The sequence below is a fragment of the Notolepis coatsorum genome, assembly GCF_963971535.1.
Source record: "Notolepis coatsorum genome assembly, chromosome: 6".
In the NCBI taxonomy this organism is placed as follows: Eukaryota; Metazoa; Chordata; class Actinopteri; order Aulopiformes; family Paralepididae; genus Notolepis; species Notolepis coatsorum.
In genome coordinates, this window is record NC_140170.1 from 168,743,666 (window position 1) to 168,766,510 (window position 22,845).

Below are 22,845 nucleotides of genomic sequence, written 5' to 3' on the forward strand. Positions count from 1 at the left end.
TGTAAACAAGTCGCAGTGGGACAATAATATGAAGACCTAGTCTAGATATCATCCTTCTGAAGTATAAACAAACTATACAGCGATATCATTCTATGTACGGTAATATATTTATCTGTATCAAAGATACTTGTTTTTATAACCTAATGTCATTTTCAAATCCTCAGTAAAGGAACTATTTGTCACTTGGGGTGTAGTTTGACCAATATTAGAATCTTTCTGAACAAAGTTGAACAGAAAGATCTGCATACTAACTATCTCCCATTTAAAGGACTTATATGTGTTGTTGTGATGTTTTTTGAGCACATGGATCTTCCCCAGGCACCTGGAATCTTTCTCCCAACAAGGCATCACATACCGGTAACCATGTGTAACAAAACCCCAAACATTCCATTCCATTGTTCAAAGGTAATGAATCTGTGAAGACACATCAAATGCCAAAACAAACACATACCTTTGATTCAGAATGATCGGTTTTATCGAAATCTGCTCTGCAGTAGTTTGTTTATACTTCAGAAGCATGGTTTTTTAGACTAGGGGCTAGATCTGCGCTGTGATTGATTGAATGAAAATTGTATTAACAGATTGCAGAATGGGTACAATACAGTACGGCTCAATACACACAATTGTTAAGGGGATGCAGACCAGAGAAAGACTTTCGTCTCGTTTACATCAGGGTCCCCCATTTTCAATTAATAATGAATTGTAAGTAAGGGTGCAATTAGCACCGTGCAATCCATTCTTTGTGGATCTAGCCCTAGGTCTCCAAAATGAATGGAAGTGAATGAGGAGCGAGACACATGGGAGGAATGGTGGTGTTGACAACTTGTAAGATGCAGGTAAGATCTACTAAAGTGAAATATCCCTTTGGGGGTATAAAGTCTGAGTGAGTTATTGCGTGTTCGGTACTGACCAGTAATCATCAGGAGCTTCTCATGCTCCTTGAGAATCTGGATCTGGAAGACAGAGGCCAGGCCTGGGATGTGGGTCAGAGAGTTCTTGATGACGTTCAGAGCATACAGGCCCTCCTCAGAACCAACCAGCACCACCTAGGAAACACAGAGAGAGAATCCAAACCTTTCAGTTTAACATCAAAGATAAGCTACTGGATATATGATATGGACAGTGATATGTATGTAAATGTATATATGGACAGTGATATGTATGTAAATGTATATGGAGAGTGATAGAGAGTATGAATGAATGAAAAGTTTATTTTTGAACATGTAATTCTCCATTTCCTCCAAACAAATCACGGTATCTTGTTCCGTCAAACCAAACAATCATAACAACAAATTAAAAAACATAAAACAAAACATAAAAAAAAATAAAAAAAAAGGAATTATAAACAAAAAGGTCAAGAGCAATGTGTTTGGTTAGCAGACATGTCCAAAAAAGGAGTAGAGGGAAGCTAAGCTTATTGATCCCTACCCCCTTACATTTATATTTGTTCTTCCATTAATTTGACTAGATATAACATAATTTAGTATATTACAATATAGAATATACTTTTACTTATATTACTTTTTTTTTTAACTTGATTCACTTGACAGCAGTGAATATAGTACAGCACTACATAACACAATATAGCATAACTTTGTTTATCCCCATTACTCATTTCTGTATTTCTCTAATGTGTATCTTTTTAGCTGCTTTTTAAATTGTGCCACATGTTTACTCAGTTTGATGTATTCAGGTAAATTATGTAAAGTACCGGTATGTCAATGGATCAAGCTGTTCAGACAGTGATATGGATCAAGCTGCTCAGAATATCCAAAAACTAAAGTAGTAGATAGATAAATAGGTCAATCAAGACTGTGGTACCTGGTCAGTCAGAGGCAGAGTGCAGTTGATGTCCAGACGGTCGTCTCCCTCCAACTTCAGCAGAGAGTTACCCAACAGCTTCTGAGAGAGAGAGAGTGAGAGAGAGAGAGAGAGAGAGAGAGAGAGAGAGAGAGAGAGAGAGAGAGAGAGAGAGAGAGAGAGAGAGAGAGTGAGAGTGAGAGTGAGAGTGAGAATGAGAGTGAGAGAGAGAGAGAGAGAGGGAGGGAGGGAGAGACAGAGAGGGAGAGAGAAAGAGAAGGTTAGCTACAGTACCTTCAACTAGAAGACATTCTTGCTTTAGACCAAGACTCACCCAATATGGATGATGGTCAGAGAGCTTCTACAAAATCAGGAAAATTATGAGTCTCTTTTGAAGTTCTGTCTAAGTCGACACTGTAATGCTTTGAAGTTCTGTCTAAGTCTACACTGTAAAGGCCCTCCCATAGTCGAGCAGACTGTACACAGAGCAGACTCCGCGGAGGTCCACGCGGACTCTTTGAGCTTTGATCTCAGCGGACAGCAGACCCACAGCAGAGTCCAAGTGCAAAGCTCCTATTTTCTGACGCGCGGACGTCCGCGCCGCTGACTTGGTGTCACACAAAACGCTGCTCGGCGTTTTGGTTGACATCGAACTGCATTTAATGTGACGCCGATCTGCATTTTACTCTGACCACTCGCTCCGTGCCAAGAGAGATGTTTGAATGGCTTTTCTAAATGAAGTGTGTAAAATTGCCAGTTTTATTTCGAAATATTGGAAACGGAGATAACATAGAATGTTATCTCCGTTTCCAATATTTTGAAATAAAACTGGTGCTTTTATTTCATGCATTGTCATTTCAGCACCACGCGCTGTCCACCTCAAGCCTATATACCTGTTATTCAAGTGCGTAAAACTGCCCGTTTTATTATCGAAATATTGGAAACGGAGATAACATACTCTTTATTTTGACATCGGATGACGACGACATGACAGAAGTTGAACAGCGTGGGGACAATTGTGTAAACTGGCGCGTGACATGTAGGAAATTGGTCCGCGGAGGTCCGCTCGACTATGAAAGCTCAAAGAGTCCAGTGGACCTCCGCTGAGTCCAGTCCGCGTACAGTCTGCTCGACTATGGGAGGGCCTTAATGCTTTGAAGTTCTGTCTAAGTCGACACTGTAATGCTTTGAAGTTCTGTCTGTCGACACTGTAATGCTTTGAAGTTCTTTCTAAGTAGACACTGTAATGCTTTGAAGTTCTTTCTAAGTAGACACTGTAATGCTTTGAAGTTCTTTCTAAGTAGACACTGTAATGCTTTGAAGTTATGTCTAAGTCGACACTAATGCTTCATTCTTTTCAAATAAAGATAGTTGCAGCAGCTAAATGGTGTATGTTTCCCAAAGACTCAACAAACTGCAACTTTTAAGACCTACAGCGTAGAACAGAAATCACCTAATAATCACCCAATCTTTATTTATAAGGTGACCTCATATGGGTGTGGGTTCTTTATTTAATATTGGAACATGATTAAGACTCATTTATATGGGGGAGCTCCAGTAGCTCACCACGTACCGCGAGTGCTATTTCAGCGCCGTGGACAACCGCACTCGCGCGTATCTGGGGCTGAGCGCGTTCGAATCCCGGACGGCAGCCGTGCCTTTCCCAGAGTGTCTTTCCCCCCCATCTGAACCCTTTCAGCCTGCTTCTGTCGGTCGAACTTGACCAAGTATGAATGCGAAGAAAAAGCGATAAACGCTAAAAGAACCAGGTGACTGGTCAAAGTTTTAAAATAAAAAGACTAATTTATATGAGTAGTATGATATGTGTGTTATGGTAAATGTGAGAAAATGGTGATTTTGCACATTTCCCGGAATAATAGTCCAATATTACTACTATGCACGTCAATGGAGAAATCAGTCAGGAAAAAGTCACTGACCTATCTGTACTTTCACTTATAGTGACAGGAGGGTGAGCGTTTGGACAAAACAACGCTCAGAACACAACTACGTAACCCAAGTATTGTGAAGAAGAGTCCACTGTACACCTGCAATCCCATTAGGTCCCATTCAACTGTATCGGGGTGTTGATCTTTCTCAGGAAAGAGAAAATAATTTCATGAATGATCACTAAAAGGTCACAGACTTCAGGCAGTCATTGATTGCAAATGATCTGCAAACAAATATTAAACGTGACAACTTTATTTAAGTTTATGTAAATGTATCCAATTACAAGTATGGGGCTCTATGGAGAAACCATGACACTCCCCTGACTAAACGTATAATGGAGCTCTATGGAGAAACCATGACACTCCCCTGAATAAACGTATAATGGAGCTCTATGGAGAAACCATGACACTCCCCTGACTAAAAGTATAATGGAGCTCTATGGAGAAACCATGACACTCCCCTGACTAAAAGTATAATGGAGCTCTATGGAGAAACCATGGCACTTCCCTGACTAAAAGTATAATGGAGCTCTAAAAGTAGTTTCAAACGAAAACGGCTGGATGTAATTTTGCCAGATCATCATGGCTGAGTGTGAGTCTTTCACCTTTTACATATCTAGCTTTGGCATGAATTTATTATTGATTTGATCGCTAGCATGGCTAAAGAATGCCAATATATTGTATTCTGCCCCGTTGTTCTGACCAGGATTACGTTCCTTTTTGCCTGACGTGGATGAGAAACCCGTCTATAGGGCTTCAAGTACTACACAAAGTTAGGTGAGAGGAATAGTAATAGTTTTCTTAGTTTTCTTCCTTTGTTTCACCTTTTGTATGGGCTGGTTTTCATTAAGTTCATAGATAAATGCTATGGGTTAAGCTGTTGACAAAATGTGGTAATGAGTGCGCTTGTGAGCTGGAACTAATCACCAATAAAGTTCAGCTGGTGTTTCTAGGGGAGGAAGAAGCTTGTGACACAGTGGACATTGTGAACAGCACATGGATTCTTTGTTTTGTTAGAAAACCAGTATTTGTTTTGTCACCAGACCAACTACCTAAAACCTACAAAAACTTGAACTCACTATCGGATCGACTGTCACGCTGCTCAGGAAGGCAAGACCTGCCTACTGTCTCCCTATATCTGTATATATCCCATACCTATTCTTACTAGTTATACCACTGGCCAGTATGACTTACTACCTGTCTCACTGTACACAATACTATAACACTGTACATACATCTGAGTATCACTATTATTCAGTAGTACTCATTTATATGTAATCCAGTTTAATCACTTGGGCATTGTGTATCGTTATTGCACTTTACTGCTACATTTGCACTCTGGTTGGATGCCAACTTATTTTCGTTTATTTAATGACACTACATTTGCATCTAATCTAATCCAGACAGTGCTTGCCCTGTGCTCTTTGGTATGATAAGCCCTGCTGTTATTTCTCTGTTTTCTTTGAAAACCATTTATTCTGTTTTCAGATACTATACTTCGTGTTAGGGCTAGAGTTTGGATTGAAGTATCCCTAGACTGCTCTAGTAACATAACTATGCAGGATGTAAACATCCTCAAATCAAATGTCTGCACTTTAACCTCCTAGTCATTGTTCCATGTCAAATTGAATGTCTGCACTTTAAGCTCCTAGTCATTGTTTCATGTCAAATCGAATGTGCTGGGGTACAGAGCAAAACTAAAAATAACTTTCACTGAGCACTGTATACTGTACTGTAGACATTACGATGGAATTATCTTTTAAACCCTTTAAAAAAGGGATTCCAATCTGAGTTTCTCCAGAAATGTTGCTTTACTACAGAGAGAAATGAGCCCACAGCCAGCTCTGTATACTATGTATCATCAGGTCAGAGATATACCCCTGAAATGCTGCACATGCTTCAGTTTCCTGCTTTATAAAGGAACACTGAGGCCAAAAACAGGCCCTCCAGGATTTAGCAATTTTGCAGACCATCCGCACCAGTTCCCCCCAAGGCTGTGCTCTTTCCCCCCTGCTCCTCTCCATGTAAACCAACAGACCATCAGTTCCCCCCAAGGCTGTGCTCTTTCCCCCCTGCTCCTCTCCATGTAAACCAACAGACCACCAGTTCCCCCCAAGGCTGTGCTCTTTCCCCCCTGCTCCTCTCCATGTAAACCAACAGACCATCAGTTCCCCCCAAGGCTGTGCTCTTTCCCCCCTGCTCCTCTCCATGTAAACCAACAGACCATCAGTTCCCCCCAAGGCTGTGCTCTTTCCCCCCTGCTCCTCTCCATGTAAACCAACAGACCATCAGCACCAGTTGCAGGACTTTAATTCTACTTTCTTTGTTTATTGCACCAACCTACCATAACAAATTCCTTGTACAAACATACAATTTCTGCAAACATACTTGGTAATAAACCTGGTTCTGGTTCTAAAACGGTCAAACTGCTCACAAGTAGTGCAAATGTGTTATGATTGCCTATTTTAAAAATGATGTATTTGCGTATTTCTGCATAGTGTGACCCCTAAACATAGTGTGGTCTTGGAATTGCATAACTTGGGCTGAGCCTCTTGTGGATCCAATGAGCCCAACTGTATCCATGTTTGATGATGTTATGGCAGCGACTCCAATGAAGTGAGATCAGCCTCATGTTACAAACGTTACACAGAACCGCCCAGAGGATGCATGACATGCCTGGGTACGTTGAAAATAAGTGAGCTCATCCCAGTCATTTTCAGGATAATGAATAATGATAAGGATCTGCTTGTCATCAGATCGCTGAACATTTTAATGCTTATATTTAAATCTCCAGATGTCAAAGGTTTGTAATACCAAATCACAGCATGATCTTTTCAAAGGTTTGTAATACCATATCACGACAGGATCTTTTCACAGGTGATTCTCAAGGTCTTGGTGTTTCAATGTGGTATTTGAGGATTTTTTTGCCCTTGTTATTCAATTCTCAATAGGTCAAAATGGTTACATTTCAACATTAAATCTGTGTTACTTACTAATGGTATCAACCCCAAGCTTGAGCATGGCGATTGCTATCATTAGGCATAGATATAATGTCCCACGCCTCTATACACTCGTCATCATTTCAATAGGCGAGATTCAAAACATATTGTTTAGTAGATATTAATAGACAGAAAATATTGACATACAGTGTTGGGCTGCATCTCAAACGACACCTTAGGGTCCCAGCTTTCCAGTAGTGTATACTTGTATGTATGTGGCACCTACTCCTGACCTTGACCTTGAGCCACCTTGGAAAAGTCTTAGGGCTTAATGGGCTCCAATTAGGAGAGAACATAAAAGCGATGAGGACTGCATCAGTGGCAGTAAAAGCTCAACACAAAAAAGCACACACACGCACACAATGAAGAGCAGAAGCCTGCAGGGGATGGCAAGGCTCAGAGAGCTGTGTGTGTGTTTGAGAGAAGGGGTTGAAGCAGTGCCTTTGGAGGAACATGCATGACAATAGCATTATGACACCGGGCCAACGATTCACAGCAGTTTGTACTCGCATGCATGCACTGTGTGAATGTGTGTATGTGTGTACGTATGTACGTGTGTATGTGTGTGTGTGTGTGTGTGTGGCCCTGTTCACACTTAGCATTAAACTGCATCTTGGGTGATCCGATCACAAGCGAACAGCTCTAACAAAAAGTGTGACTGCACCAAAAACACACTGAGGATGCACTGAGATCCGATTAGCTTTTTGCAGTGTGTGCAGTGTGCAAATGTGTCCCTGGCCACATTGAAGGACTGCCTTGTCAACTGTGCCACGTCCTTTGAGGTCTTCTGGCAATGAACCCATTTCAATATAATTCTATGAAGACAGGGAAGGCCTCCTTGATTCATCTCCAGCTGCTTCTCAAACAGCGTAAGCTGCTCTATCCTCGTTATCCACGATGTCCACTGTCCCAAGCTCCTCACTGTCCCCACAGGTTCTCCACAAGCTCCCCACAGTCCCCACAAGCTCCCCACTGTCCCCACAAGCTCCCCACTGTCCCCACAAGCTCCCCACTGTCCCCACAGGCTCCCCACTGTCCCCACAAGCTCCCCACTGTCCCCACAAGCTCCTCACTGTCCCCACAGGTTCTCCACAAGCTCCCCACAAGCTCCCCAGTCCCCACAAGCTCCCCACTGTCCCCACAAGCTCCCCACTGTCCCCACAAGCTCCCCACTGTCCCCACAAGCTCCTCACTGTCCCCACAGGTTCTCCACAAGCTCCCCACTGTCCCCACAAGCTCCTCACTGTCCCCACAGGTTCTCCACAAGCTCCCCACAGGTTCCTCACTGTCCCCACAAGCTCCCCACTGTCCCCACAGGTTCTCAACAAGCTCCTCACTGTCCCCACAAGCTCCCCACTGTCCCCACAGGCTCCCCACTGTCCCCACAGGCTCCCCACTGTCCCCACAGGCTCCCCACTGTCCCCACAGGTTCTCCACAAGCTCCCCACAAGCTCCCCAGTCCCCACAAGCTCCCCACTGTCCCCACAAGCTCCCCACTGTCCCCACAAGCTCCTCACTGTCCCCACAAGCTCCTCACTGTCCCCACAGGTTCTCCACAAGCTCCCCACAGGTTCCTCACTGTCCCCACAAGCTCCCCACTGTCCCCACAAGCTCCCCACTGTCCCTACAGGTTCCCCACTGTCTCCACAGACTCCCCACTGTCCCCACAAGCTCCTCACTGTCCCCTCGAGCTCCCCACTGTCCCTACAGGTTCTCCACAAGCTCCCCACTGTCCCCACAGGCTCCCCACTGTCCCCACAAGCTCCCCACTGTCCCCACAGGTTCCCCACTGTCCCCACGAGCTCCCCACTGTCCCCACAAGCTCCCCACTGTCCCCACAAGCTCCCCACTGTCCCCACAGGTTCTCCACTGTCCCCACAAGCTCCTCACTGTCCCTACAAGCTCCTCACTGTCCCCACAAGCTCCTCACTGTCCCCACAAGCTCCCCACTGTCCCCACAAGCTCCCCACTGTCCCCACTGTCCCCACAAGCTCCCCACTGTCCCCACTGTCCCCACAAGCTCTCCACTGTCCCCACAAGCTCCCCACTGTCCCCACAAGCTCCTCACTGTCCCCACAAGCTCCCCACTGTCCCCACAAGCTCCTCACTGTCCCCACAAGCTCCTCACTGTCCCCACAAGCTCCCCACTGTCCCCACAAGCTCCCCACTGTCCCCACAAGCTCCCCACTGTCCCCACAAGCTATCCACTGTCCCCACAAGCTCCCCACAAGCTCCCCACTGGTTCTCCACAAGCTCCTCACTGTCCCCACAGACTCCCCAACTGGCTTTTTTCTGTAGATAAATTCATTCATATGAGCACAATTGAAAAGTGTGATAAAGCTGTAGTTGGCAAGGAGTAAATATTGTGTGGCAATTTGGCAACTTATTTGGAGGCAATTTGGAGTATGGAATGAATACAATGCAAGGAAAGTGCATATGTGACTTCGTGAGATAATCAACTTTGAGACAGCTGTAATCGCTGGAGACATATCGGAGGTCATCCTTCCATTACTTGGAAATACAATTTCTGATCTTTGGGACACTGTATTGTTATTAAATATGGTATCACACTATGAGCTCCCTTCCCCATATTAACTTCAGCTACAGGATACTATTCAACGTCTGCGTGTTCCCTATGTTTCATCAGCTTTCTGGGTGACTTGGAAAAGGGAAAAAGCCACAGCTGTCTCTTTGCATATTTGCCCACATGATGCAGGCGAAGGCTAACCTTTCCTCGTGCAGAAGGCAGGCGAGGTGTAATATCCACTGTGGCAATAAGGAGTGTTTTCTCAGGTGTAATATCCACTGTGGCAATAAGGAGTGTTCTCAGGTGTAATATCCACTGTGGCAATAAGGAGTGTGTTCTCAGGTGTAATATCCACTGTGGCAATAAGGAGTGTGTTCTCAGGTGTAATATCCACTGTGGCAATAAGGAGTGTGTTCTCAGGTGTAATATCCACTGTGACAATAAGGAGTGTGTTCTCAGGTGTAATATCCACCGTGGCAATAAGGAGTGTGTTCTCAGGTGTAATATCCACTGTGGCAATAAGGAGTGTGTTCTCAGGTATAAAAGGTGTAATATCCACTGTGACAATAAGGAGTGTTCTCAGGTGTAATATCCACTGTGGCAATAAGGGGTGTTCTCAGGTGTAATATCCACTGTGGCAATAAGGTGTGTTCTCAGGTGTAATATCCACTGTGGCAATAAGGTGTGTTCTCAGGTGTAATATCCACTGTGGCAATAAGGAGTGTGTTCTCAGGTGTAATATCCACTGTGACAATAAGGAGTGTGTTCTCAGGTGTAATATCCACTGTGGCAATAAGGAGTGTTCTCAGAAAATGGCACTTTTGTACACGGATCATCTTGTCTCTTTATCAACTTCAAACGTGAATGTAGTTGATAGCAGAGAGAGACAGGAATCAATACGAGGAGAACAGTGAAAATCCTAACTGGCCAGTGGGTTATTTGGTGCGATTTGAGACGCTGTGTAGTCTCTCTCCAAAGAAAAGGATTTCACAGTAACATCACAAGTTGTGATATGATAAGGGTGCGACAGTGACTCAGGAGGTAGAACGGTCGTCCGGTAATCAGAAGGTTCCCGGTTCGATTCAGACTCCTCCCGGCAGCGTGTCAAAGTGTCCTTGAACAAGACACTTAACTGCTCCCGATGAGCAGGGCCCTATTCCCCGTACCTGGTTCAACTAAGTCGATCAAGAGTCCCATTATCCAGCTTCAGTTAACCCGATGTTTGAAGCCGGGATTTTCATGTTCCTCGAAGGTGGATTCAGTCTCGTTAACTCAAACCAGACTTGAGACCCAGGATAAGTGCGCGCGGCCGCTTCAGTTGAAAAGCCATCACGTATCGATAGCAGAGATCCTGATTTTCTAACGGCATTGATTGATTAATTGATTTAAAACTTTATTAACAGATTGCATTACGGCTCAATCGCCTCGCCGACAAGTTAAATGCGTTATCTATAGGCTAATTTTAAGTCCCTCATTACCCCAATCAATCAGATTATATTTCTTTAAACTTGCCTGCTGGCAGTAGGTTTATGGAATGGATAATCAAATGAGATCTTGCTAGCGAAAATAATTAGTTAAACTGTTATACGGAATAAGGACACGGCTCTCTTACCCATTGATTGATGTATGGTGGATCTTTTACTTATCTACACTGTGGTGTAACGTGTCTGCTTTTGACTTTCACACAGGCGGCCCGGGTTCGAATCCCACTTCTCCTAGTCTTTTCCTTCTTTTTGCAATGTAGGAATAATTCAATTTGGTGCACGTTGAGAGCTATATAAAGAATGACATCCTCAATGCATGTAGATTTATAATATTTTAACTTAAAACTAGGCTACTTCTGCGTATAATCATTAATATTATATTCCAAAAGAATTATATTGGAAAAGCGGGGTTTCGAACACCGGTCGCCCGGTTGCCAAGATTCAGCACTAGCCGCTGCGCCACTGTGCCACATGGGATATACTCATTGTTTATGCATTAATGGACGAGAGACCCGTGTTTAGAATATTTTTCTTACCAAAAAATGAAGTTTTATCTCTTTATTCTCAAATGCATTAATGTGACGTCAACGGCTCATTCAATTTCTCAAATCCGTCAAACAGCGCATCTCATCAGACATTTTAATCCCAGTTACAATATCACACAAAAACCACAATCCCCGCATAGACACTTCAATTTTATGCTTGAATGAAACACAATCCGGCGCTCCGTTAAGCAAATCTACAGCGGAGATTAATATATGAAACTAATCAGAGCCAAACGGCCGATAGGTTTCATTCATTAAAAATATCCCCGCGGGATTCACATTTGCAATGAGCCGTTATTAAAATAACCACATGCAGCGTGTATCGCGACTCCGAGCGCCGTATATGACGTGCATTATTTTATTTAGGACAAAGTAAATCTATAGGCTCAATATGATTTATTATCAGAGTTTAGTTCTATCATTATACATTTCAAAAGCCCCCTCTAGGAAAACGAAGCACAGAAACGTAACTAGATTGTGAGAATCATTTCAGGAAGGGAGCTGGGATTTCTTTGCGGGGGCGTGGCCATGGTTCATCCGGCTAACTTGAACTTAACCCTGCTCTCGACCAGGCTCAAACTTTTTGATCTGTTGTCATGGTGATTTAGACAATCGCGCGTCGGGGAACAGAAAGGTCCGGCTTAAGTCAGGCTTGACCAAAAGTTATCCGGCTAACTCAGTTATCCAGGTACGGGGAACGGGGCCCAGGTTGGCACCTTGCATGGTCGCCTCCACCATCGGTGTGTGAATGTCTGTGTGAATGGGTGAATGTGAGGCATAAGTTGTAAAGTGCTTTGAATATATAAATGCAGTCCAAAAAAAAACGCTACGTGTAATAGTAATGGTTGTAATTTGCATGTGAATGTAGTGATGTAGGCATAGGGCTATGTGTTGAGCAGGGAAGCATTCGATCACAAGTGGTCACTCGAGAAGCAGGTTGAGCTGCATTCTGACGCAAGGCATCAGAACTGAAATCCATCTCGACTGGATCTAAACACAATAACACAAGATGTAGGTCTGAACAGGGCCTGTTGTGGGTGTGATTCAGCCTGTTGGTGCGGTGGTCCTGGGATGTTTAGGTGTCCAGGTCATGCTCATCCAGTCTGTGTTACTGTACCTGAACCAGAGGAGAGAGATGCTTCTGTCTCTTACCAACACCTGCCTACAATATGGTCCACACAACCCCGTCGAATGGGAGAGTACACACACACGATGTGATCACAAAAGGTGTATACGACATCGACAACACACAGATACAAGACGTGGATGTTGACAACATGCAGAGGGGGAGAGAGAAGGAGAGAAGAGGGGGGGGGGAGAAAAGGTGTGAAGGCTCCGACTGGCTCTTCATTTTAAAAAGGGGAATTTATTTAACTTAATTTTCATAGCAAACATACAGTATGTTGTATTCATGCTCTCACAATAATACATCCCACACCTGCTTCACTACTCTGTTACTGTGGAAACGCTAATCATAATAAATGCCATCTTTAGCTGTCGCAGTGGCTGTTTGGTAAAGGACAAGAGTGACACATTCATCAACTGATTTGAACCACTACGACGGAAATGAAGAGAAAGTATTGCAATGTGGCAATGAGATTGAGATTGAGACTAGAGCAAGCGGAATTTGAGCCCCTTGGTAATGTACTGTACTGCGAAATAGGATGAATGCTTATTTGAAATGGATATAATTACTGAGCTCATCAGGCGCAAAGGAGCCAACTGGGATGTCAGTCTTGCAAACTAAGGCAAATGGTCAAATGAATTGAAAGGATTTCAATGAATAACTGGCCTGAGTGTGCCACACCAGGGCTAATTAATAACTGGCTTGAGACCTGCCACACCAGGGCTAATTAATAACTGGCCTGAGACTTGCCACACCAGGGCTAATTAATAACTGGCTTGAGACCTGCCACACCAGGGCTAATTAATAACTGACCTGAGACCTGCCATACCAGGGCTAATTAATAACTGGCCTGAGACCTGCCATACCAGGGCTAATTAAAAAAAAAAAAAAAAAAAAAAAAAAAAAAATCTAACCATACTGTCATGCACTTGTCCTAATAAACTAACCTACACTGTAGCACTCAACACTTTGATGAACATTGTTACTCAGCTGATAGAGTTGTGCTCTTCCTGATGGCTTGTCGTACAGAACTTGTAAGTCGCTTTGGATAAAAGAGTCAGCTAAATGACTAAATGTAAATGTAAATGTAAATTAATAACTGGCCTGAGACCTGCCACACCAGGGCTAATTAATAACTGACCTGAGACCTGCCACACCAGGGCTAATGAATAACTGGCTTGAGACCTGCCACACCAGGGCTAATTAATAACCGACCTGAGACCTGCCACACCAGGGCTAATTAATAACTGGCCTGAGACCTGCCATACCAGGGCTAATTAATAACTGGCCTGAGACCTGCCACACCAGGGCTAATTAATAACTGGCCTGAGACTTGCCACACCAGGGCTAATTAATAACTGGCCTGAGACCTGCCACACCAGGGCTAATTAATAACTGACCTGAGACCTGCCATACCAGGGCTAATTAATAACTGGCCTGAGTGTGCCACACCAGGGCTAATTAATAACTGACCTGAGACCTGCCACACCAGGGCTAATTAATAACTGACCTGACTAAATCCTTAAATCCCTGGACTCAGACTTTGTTAATCAAGTTGTGCGTGTTTTAATTGATTCTTATCCTTACTTGTCTTATTGTTATGACCTTTTCCTTGCTTATTTCTGTATGTACGCTCAACGTGACTGTAAACGAGGGAAACCTCAGTTGCCTTTAAACAAAGGTTGGAAATGAAGTTTGGTTTACGTCCTGTTTCAGCTCAGAAGAGTTATATCCACACAGACCATCCTAACTTAAACTGACAGCAAGGAGTTTTATCTTGAGTAATTTACAAAAGATGCTCAGAGTAAGACTAAGGAAGACGTTATTTTAGTGAAGAGTGGTCGACTCTGTTGCTAGGTGTGACATCGTCTTTCAGCCACTCTCATCGACTGATGGTAGATTATCTGAGCATCGCCTAGAGACAGTAAGTAGAAGGACATACTGATACTGATGTATGTATCTAGTGTAAAAATATAGCTTATATAATGTAAAAATGTGTACTCTATAGATTGTAGTCAAGCAACCTATAGGCCTTACCAACACATCTAAGAATATATCTATTTCTATTGCCATTATATTTTACATTATATTTATACTCTTCATAGGCTGATCATGAGATCTTTATAAGGTACAGTGCGGCATAACAGCATAACCGAGCCTATGTCCCATCAATTACCATCATAACAGCCTTCCGTTATGTTTTTTTTATCCACTTTTTCTCCTTATTTTCTATTTTTCTCCCATCCCAATTTCGTATTTCCAATTCTCCCCTCCCCTGTCTTGAACGTTGCTCGACTATGCCCCCCACTGGTCGGTTGTAGGGAGGATAGAAGCCTTGCATCACGTGTCCCCTCCGGTACACGAGGAGGCAGCCTGTCGCATCTTTTCACCAGCAGCGCGGACTCTCAGTGGCGAGGTGTAACGCATGGGAGGCTCACACTACCCCCGCTACTTCCTGTCTCTGCTGTGCAGGCGTCCCCCAACCGACCTGTAGGAGTCGCTGTCCACAACGTCCAAATCCCCACCCATCGACTTCCACCCTCTAACACTGCCAATTGAGATAGTATGACGACTGGCCCAAGCCGGAGGCAATGCTGACACCCGGATTCGAGACCGGAGTCTCTTGCGCAATCTCCGCTGCGCCACCCAGCCGCCCGTTATGTTGTATTCATAGTTGTGTTCTTTCTTTGTGTGCCCATGTCCAAGAGAAAGGACATCAATTACAAATTGGAGCCGTGAAAGTTGTAAGATAAACAATGTATTGAAACAATGTATTGATACATTTAGTTGGCAGATATTGTCCGGTTGTGATCACCTTTAATGAAGGCACGACAGCGTTGGCTCCATGGGGGAACATCTCTAACAATATCTCCACAGAGCTACTACTGTGTATCTAGTCTGGAACACTTAGAACTCCATCATTCAACCATAGAAACACACTTCCCCTGGCACTGCCTGCGGCTTAAGAAATAACAGTTGTTCACCTCAGGAGGCTCTCTTAAGGGCTAAGATGGTTGGTAAATAACTCTTATCTTAGGATAGAATCTGTAATGTTGTCAAACTGTGAAGGGAGTTTGTGACTCTTGGTATTGTGTTTTGTTAAACGTGGGTATAGGGGAGAGTTGCTATTGCTGGCCACTTATTCACAGTATAATAAGTTACTATATAGCTATAATATATATATATATATTTATAATATATAGTATATTATACTGTGAATTTCTCCAGACTTCTCTTGGTAGAGCCTGAGGTGTGGCCAACAATAGCAACCCCTACCCTACATCCAGTCAACGTCTACCCACACCTCAGATCCCTCATTTAGCGATGCTCCTAAATTCAAATTCTTGGCCGAAACTGAAAATAAGGAAACACTTGGCCGAATACTGAAACGAATACTGTTTATTTGCCAATTTGCACCATTGCATAAATTAAATGAAATACATTTTGCTCGTGATTTATGCTTGTCAACTAAATTAAATGACAAAACGACAAGGTCAAGAAAAAAAACATGTATTTTTAGTCTATTGAACATGGTCCTTTCCACCAGACATTATACCAAAAAAGCATAATAACTGAAAATAAATAAATGAGTCACTGTCTGTGCTTGTGGACGGGGCAGACAAGTACCTGCCAGCTGTGCCAGCTCTGGAAAGTGGCATTGATTGGTTCTCCAATATACAAGAGGGCTATCGCGACTGTACTTGATCCGTAGTATAAAGACCATTACTTTAATGTGGGCAAAAAGCAGCGTGAAATGATCCAGGGTCAATAGGATTTGATGGAGACAGCAGAGCAGAGAATTACATGAAGTGCAACATCAGCTCTCCTGCACGCTGCCGTTTCCCCACATCAAAGTGATGGTCTTTATACCGCGGGTCAGGTACAGTTGCAATGCAGTACAGGGGTTCAGATTCAGGAGCGCATGGCGTTCACAGAACAGCACGCGTTGCCGGCACCGTTTGAACCACGGTCTGAGCGGCTGAGTGGGAGGAGCTTGACGACACTGTTTGAACCACGGTCTGAGCGACTGAGTGGGAGGAGCTTGACGACACTGTTTGAACCACGGTCTGAGCGACTGAGTGGGAGGAGCTTGACGACACTGTTTGAACCACGGTCTGAGCGACTGAGTGGGAGGAGCTTGACGACACTGTTTGAACCACGGTCTGAGTGACTGAGTTGGAGGAGCTTGACGACACTGTTTGAACCATGTCTGAGTGACTGAGTGGGAGGAGCTTGACGACACTGTTTGAACCACGGTCTGAGCGACTGAGTGGGAGGAGCTTGACGACACTGTTTGAACCACGGTCTGAGCGACTGAGTGGGAGGAGCTTGACGACACTGTTTGAACCATGTCTGAGTGACTGAGTGGGAGGAGCTTGACGACACTGTTTGAACCACGGTCTGAGCGACTGAGTGGAAGGAGCTTGACGACACTGTTTGAACCACGTCTGACTCGGGTTGATTTTTTATAATTTAACGACTATTCGAATATTCAAAATGCCCAAATTCAATGCCCATCCCTAGAGATAATCAAACTCTTTGGAACGTCACATTTATGTCTATACTTTTGCTACAATAAAAAAAAAAAAAAAAAAAAAACACATTATGTAAAGATTTCCGTCCTTTTCACTCTTTTGTAAAAATGCGGAATGCGTTATTAATTTATATTTTCATCTGAATATATTCCATACATGAGACCAAAACAAAAATGTAAACTAAATGAAATACCAAGAGGGGGGGGGTCTTCTGCCTAGAGGTCGCAGCATTAGCATGACAGTTTCTAGATCTAGTAGGCTTGGTGCAGTTGGCCTTGCTGTGGATAAATGGCCAACGGGTATATAAACAAGGCTGGTAACTTTGACCAATCACAGTGAATGTGTGTGAACAGAGTTGCGAAAAAAGACTTTGTTTACATCCGTCACCGCTAACGGACTGTTTAACTGACCAATCGGGTTGCCTCCTTTTTGACTGAAAACATCCGGCAACCACTCACATCTATGCGAGGCTCTTGGACCTACGACGAGGTGAACACCCTACACACTACCGCTTCCATCTGCAAGTCGCACGACCGTTCATAAAATCCATGGATATTCCATGACCTCCTCCGAGAATTTAAGGAAACCCCCCCCGACTTTCCCTGTACGGAATTCACAATTCAAAACAAGGATTCCATGAGCAAATAAACTGTACTCACGGCGTCAGCGTCCACCTTGTCCTTGGAGCCTCGGCTGCAGGCCACCACGGACTCCAGCACGGCCACCCACCGCTGCTTGTCTGGGAAGCTGGGAGCCATGAAGTACAGCGACTGGCCGGGCCAGCAGGTGGTGTGGGGGTGAGACTCCAGCTTCAGCACGTAGGGGATGTCTGTGTACACACACACACACACACGTATTACATTAGATCTGCCCAGAGCCCTTTAAACCGCTGCTTAAAACGCACCTTTTCTCCCTGGCCTTTGATCAGAGTTAGTTAGCCTGCGACCTGTCAACTATGTTTGCCGTTACTCTGGACTTTTTGTATCCATTTTATTACTTCTTGTCTCTTTTTATATTGCACCTTGCTCTTGTTTCTTAGTGTACTATACTCATTTACTGTAATTTTGTGTATTTTATTTGTTACTGTACTGTACATGTTTTTTATTGTGTTCTACCTGTAAAGCACTTTGGGTGGCTTTTAGTCATTGAAAAGGTGCTATATAAATAAAGCTGACTTGACTTGATATATATATATATATATATATACATACAGTACACACAGATCAATGGGTTATCCTGCTAACAACCCAATTCCAGCGCTAAGCTTCGTGGTCAACATTGTGTTTGCATTGTGTGATGCACAGAGGAGAACACGACTTCAACAACAGTGGGATCAGGCCGTATTGATCCATCGGCGGCGACTGAAGAGAGCTGCCTGGGGAGCAGGGCTGTTCGGATCACGGTGATGTATGAATGAATGAATGAAAAGTTTATTTTTGAACATGTAATTCTCCATTTCCTCCAAAAAAAAATCACGGTATCTTGTTCCGTCAAACCAAACAATCATAACAACAAATTAAAAAACATTAAAAAAAACATAAAAAAAAAAGAAGGAATTATAAACAAAAGGTCAATGTTAGTCTACTATAAATAAACACGACGTTTATCTTCTGTTTACTTGGTTTATTCAATCAACTTGTATAACACCATTACAGAGCCATTAACGAACAGTAGAACTCCAGCTCGTGGTCGACACAGACTAACTGCGCATGCATTTCACAGCCTCAAGAGGGCAACCTAGACTACCGTATTGCCAGTAGTAGATGCAAAAAGATTACATGTTAAAGGGGAACTCCACTATTTTGGGAAATTAGCTTATTTAACATCTTCCCTGGAGTTAGACAAGAAGATACATACCTTTTTTGTCTCTGTGCGTGCATTTTAGCTTTGGGAATAGACGCTCCGTTAGCATAGCTTAGCTTCATCACTGGAAGTGAGGCAGGACAGTAGCCTTACAGTGCCTTACAGTGTATTGCAAGGTCTGACATTGACCAAATTTGATATGCATGACCTTGGTGGGCTCTAGGTCAACTCCTGAAAAGGGGGTCAATGTCAGACCTTGCAATCAAAAGTTAGGGGGCGCACTGAAATTATGGCAAGGGTTATTAGCCCCCTAACTTTTGATTGCAAAGTCTGACATTGACCCCCTTTGCAGGAGTTGACCTAGAGCCCACCAAGGTCATGCATATCAAGTTTGGTCAATGTCAGACCTTGCAATACACTGTAAGGCACTGTAAGGCTACTGTCCTGCCTCACTTCCAGTGATGAAGCTAAGCTATGCTAACGGAGCGTCTATTCCCAAAGCTAAAATGCACACAGAGACAAAAAAGGTATGCATCTTCTTGTCTAACTCCAGGGAAGATGTTAAATAAGCTAATTTCCCCAAATCAGTCAAGAGCAACGTGTTTGGTTAGCAGACATGTCCAAACAAGGAGTAGAGGGAAGCTAAGCTTATTGATCCCTACCCCCTTACATTTATATTTGTTCTTCCATTAATTTTACTAGATAACATAATTTAGTATATTACAATATAGAATATACTTTTAATTATATAAAAAAAAAAAAAAAAAAAAACTTGATTGACTTGACAGCAGTGAATATAGTACAGCACTACATAACACAATATAGCATAACTTTGTTTATGGAGGAGGTGTGTATATGGAGGTCATGTGTTGTGAATGTGGAAGTTGAGCCACCGTGCGCAAGGCTTGCTTTACAGCGGGGAGAGCCGTTAGCTAAGTACAGAGACACGCGGGGAATTAGCCGTGTGAACCGGACTCTGTGCTACAGGGACTGTTAACAGAGTCGGGAAGTGGTTCACGCAAAGAGCGGCAGCGACCCGCCTGGAGGCACTTCATCTGTTCCAACCGTCTACAGACACTCACCACGGACGGTCCAGAGCCTCCTTATCTTAAATAGTTGGTCCAAAGCCTCCTTATCTTAAATAGTTGGTCCAAAGCCTCCTCTTCTTGAAGATGAATTATAATTATAGTCCATAATGAATTGTTTGTTCACCAGCTCAGCGTTGACTGACACACAGTACCTGACTCTTACAGTACCTGACCCGTACAGTACCTGACCCGTATAGTACCTGACCCATACAGTACCTGACTCGTATAGTACCCGACCCATACAGTACCTGACTCGTACAGTACCTGACCCGTATAGTACCTGACCCATACAGTACCTGACTCGTATAGTACCCGACCCATACAGTACCTGACTCGTACAGTACCTGACTCATACAGTACCTGACTCACAGTACCTGACTCTTACAGTACCTGACTCTTAGAGTACCTGACTGACCCGTACCTGACTTGGCGGTGTTGATGACCCGTACAGTACCTGACTTGGCGGTGTTGATGACCCGTACAGTACCTGACTTGGCGGTGTTGATGAGCTCGGAGGCCCCGACGGCCCCGTGAACAGTCACCTCCCCGTCTGGAAGACACAGCTCAAACTCCTCCTCATCCGTCACACAGTCTGCACCACAGAGCAGGACAGGAGACACGTTACTATAGCATTTTAACATGTGCTAAACAGTCAAACCTAAAAAGGTGCTATAGATAACATTCAGCCACTAGATCACTAGAGCACCAGCATGTCATTTATCCAATCAGGTGCCTTCCATGTGGGAAGTAGGGAGGGGATACATGCCTGCACCATGTAAACAACATTTATTTTGGACGCGCACATTAATTTTTTTATAAAAAATACATTCATTAATCAACGTGATCAACAACTACTCTTCCTGCGGTCCACAGAAAACAGACACTACGCAGTATTATTCTGCCCCCCCCCCCCCCCAACGATAACCACAATTAACTAGGGCTGTACCGAATGTCATTTTTTAACATTCGAAGCTTCGATTGAAGTATTCGAACGAAGCTTCGAATGTCTATAAAAAAAATAACAAAATCCTCAATTTGAATAAAGTGATTAATCTGATTAAATTAGTCTTTTTCTTTTATTAAATCAACTTTCTTTAATGAATATAACTCATCAGTTTCGTCAACATAAATAATCCAATAAGGTTGGTATGACAGTGATGGTGACGTCTTATAGTATAATATTATAATATTAGTGTAGCCTAATCTTTAACTGCAACTGTGAAGAAAACCCCCATTGGTTTAAACAGATTGAATAGACACAAAAAAAAGAAGTAAAAAAATATATATATAAAAAATTCAAATGTTGATTTAGAATTCGAATGTCAACATTATGATCGAAGCTTTGAAGCTTCGAAGCATTCGGTACAGCCCTACAATTAACAGATACAAAGAGAGGATGGTAATAACAATACATAAGCAATTAAAATAAAATAAACATGACCAGCAGTGTGGAGTAATTGTGAAGTACTGACCTTCTCTGGGCTCAGCGTCGTAGATGGAAACCTTGGTCCCGTCCAGCACAACGTACTTCCTCTCCCAGCCCTGCTGGCCGCGCTTATCATTCCTGGATGAACACACACACAAGCAAGCATGTCATTCCTGGATGAACACACACAAGCAAGCATGTCATTCCTGGATGAACACACACAAGCAAGCACGTCATTCCTGGATGAACACACACACAAGCTGAACAGTGACATATCCTTAGCAAATGGTCTCAATACCTTCTATGCGAGGTTTGAGGCTGTGAATAACAACACCAGCCTACAAACCACTGCAATGGAGGGGGGGGGGGGGGGGGCGCTGCTGATGGAGACTCAGTGTTCAGGTTAACAGAACATGAGGTGAGGAGGACCTTTAAGAAAGTGAATATCAGGAAGGCAGCAGGACCGGACGGCATCCCCGGCCATGTCCTAAAAGTCTGTGTGCCGACCAACTGGCCCCGGTATTCACTGACATCTTTAACCTGTCCTTAGAACAGGCTGTCATCCCCACCTGTCTGAAGAAGTCCACCATTATCCCTGTACCCAAAAAATCTATGCCCGCTTGCCTCAACGACTACCACCCTGTAGCTCTCACCTCCATAGCCATGAAGTGCTTTGAGAAGCTAGTGAAGGGCTACATCTGTTCCTCCCTCCCCATCAACCTGGACCCCCTGCAATTTGCATATCGCTCCAACAGGTCCACGGAGGACGCCATAGCCCATGTGCTGCACACAGCAGCATCACACCTGGACAAGAGGCAGGGGAACTATGTGAGAATGCTGTTCATAGACTACAGCTCAGCATTTAATACCATAGTCCCCTCCAAACTCATAGCCAAGCTCAGGGACCTGGGCTTGAACTATGACCTCTGCCAGTGGGTCTTGGACTTCCTGACGGGTAGACCCCAGGTGGTGCGAGCAGGCAACTGCACCTCCTCATCCATCACGCTCAACATAGGGGCCCCCCAGGGCTGTGTTCTGAGTCCCCTCCTCTACTCGCTGTACACACACGACTGTGTGGCACAGTGGAACAACAACACAATCATCAAATTTGCTGATGACACAGTAGTAGTGGGCCTGATCTCTGCCAACGATGAGGGCCTACCCGGTAGAGGTAAAGAATCTGTCGCGGTGGTGTCAGGAGAACTGACATGGACCACACACATTGACAGTGTTATCAAGAAGGCACGGCAACGCCTCTACTTCCTTAGGCGCCTAAGGAAGTTCCAAGTGAGTCAGAAGATCCTTAAGAACTTCTACTCATGCACAATAGAGAGCATCCTGACTGGCAATATCACCTCCTGGTTTGGGAATAGCACCGCACAAGACTGTAGCAGACTACAGAGAGTGGCCCGTTCAGCCGAACGCACAATTGGAGGTGGGCTTCCCACTCTCCAAGACATTTACAACAAGCGGTGCATGGGTAAGGCTAAGATAATAATCAAAGACTCGAGCCACCCAAACAACTGCCTCTTTGAACTGCTGCGGTCAGGCAAGTGATACCGGAGT

The 22,845-nt window shown here is 44.0% G+C and overlaps 1 protein-coding gene across 1 annotated transcript in view; it reads right to left on the minus strand.

Annotated features, from left to right (window-relative positions):
- cita (citron rho-interacting serine/threonine kinase a) overlaps positions 1-22,845 on the minus strand; it is a 165,491-nt gene that overhangs the window by 34,951 nt on the left and 107,695 nt on the right. Inside the window, exons 35-39 of the mRNA XM_084317591.1 lie at positions 21,326-21,417; positions 20,341-20,445; positions 17,622-17,791; positions 1,822-1,902; positions 911-1,046 (exon numbers count right to left, since the gene is read on the minus strand). Of these exons, the coding sequence (XP_084173717.1) occupies positions 911-1,046; positions 1,822-1,902; positions 17,622-17,791; positions 20,341-20,445; positions 21,326-21,417 (584 nt within the window). The remainder of the gene's footprint in view (positions 1-910; positions 1,047-1,821; positions 1,903-17,621; positions 17,792-20,340; positions 20,446-21,325; positions 21,418-22,845) is intronic.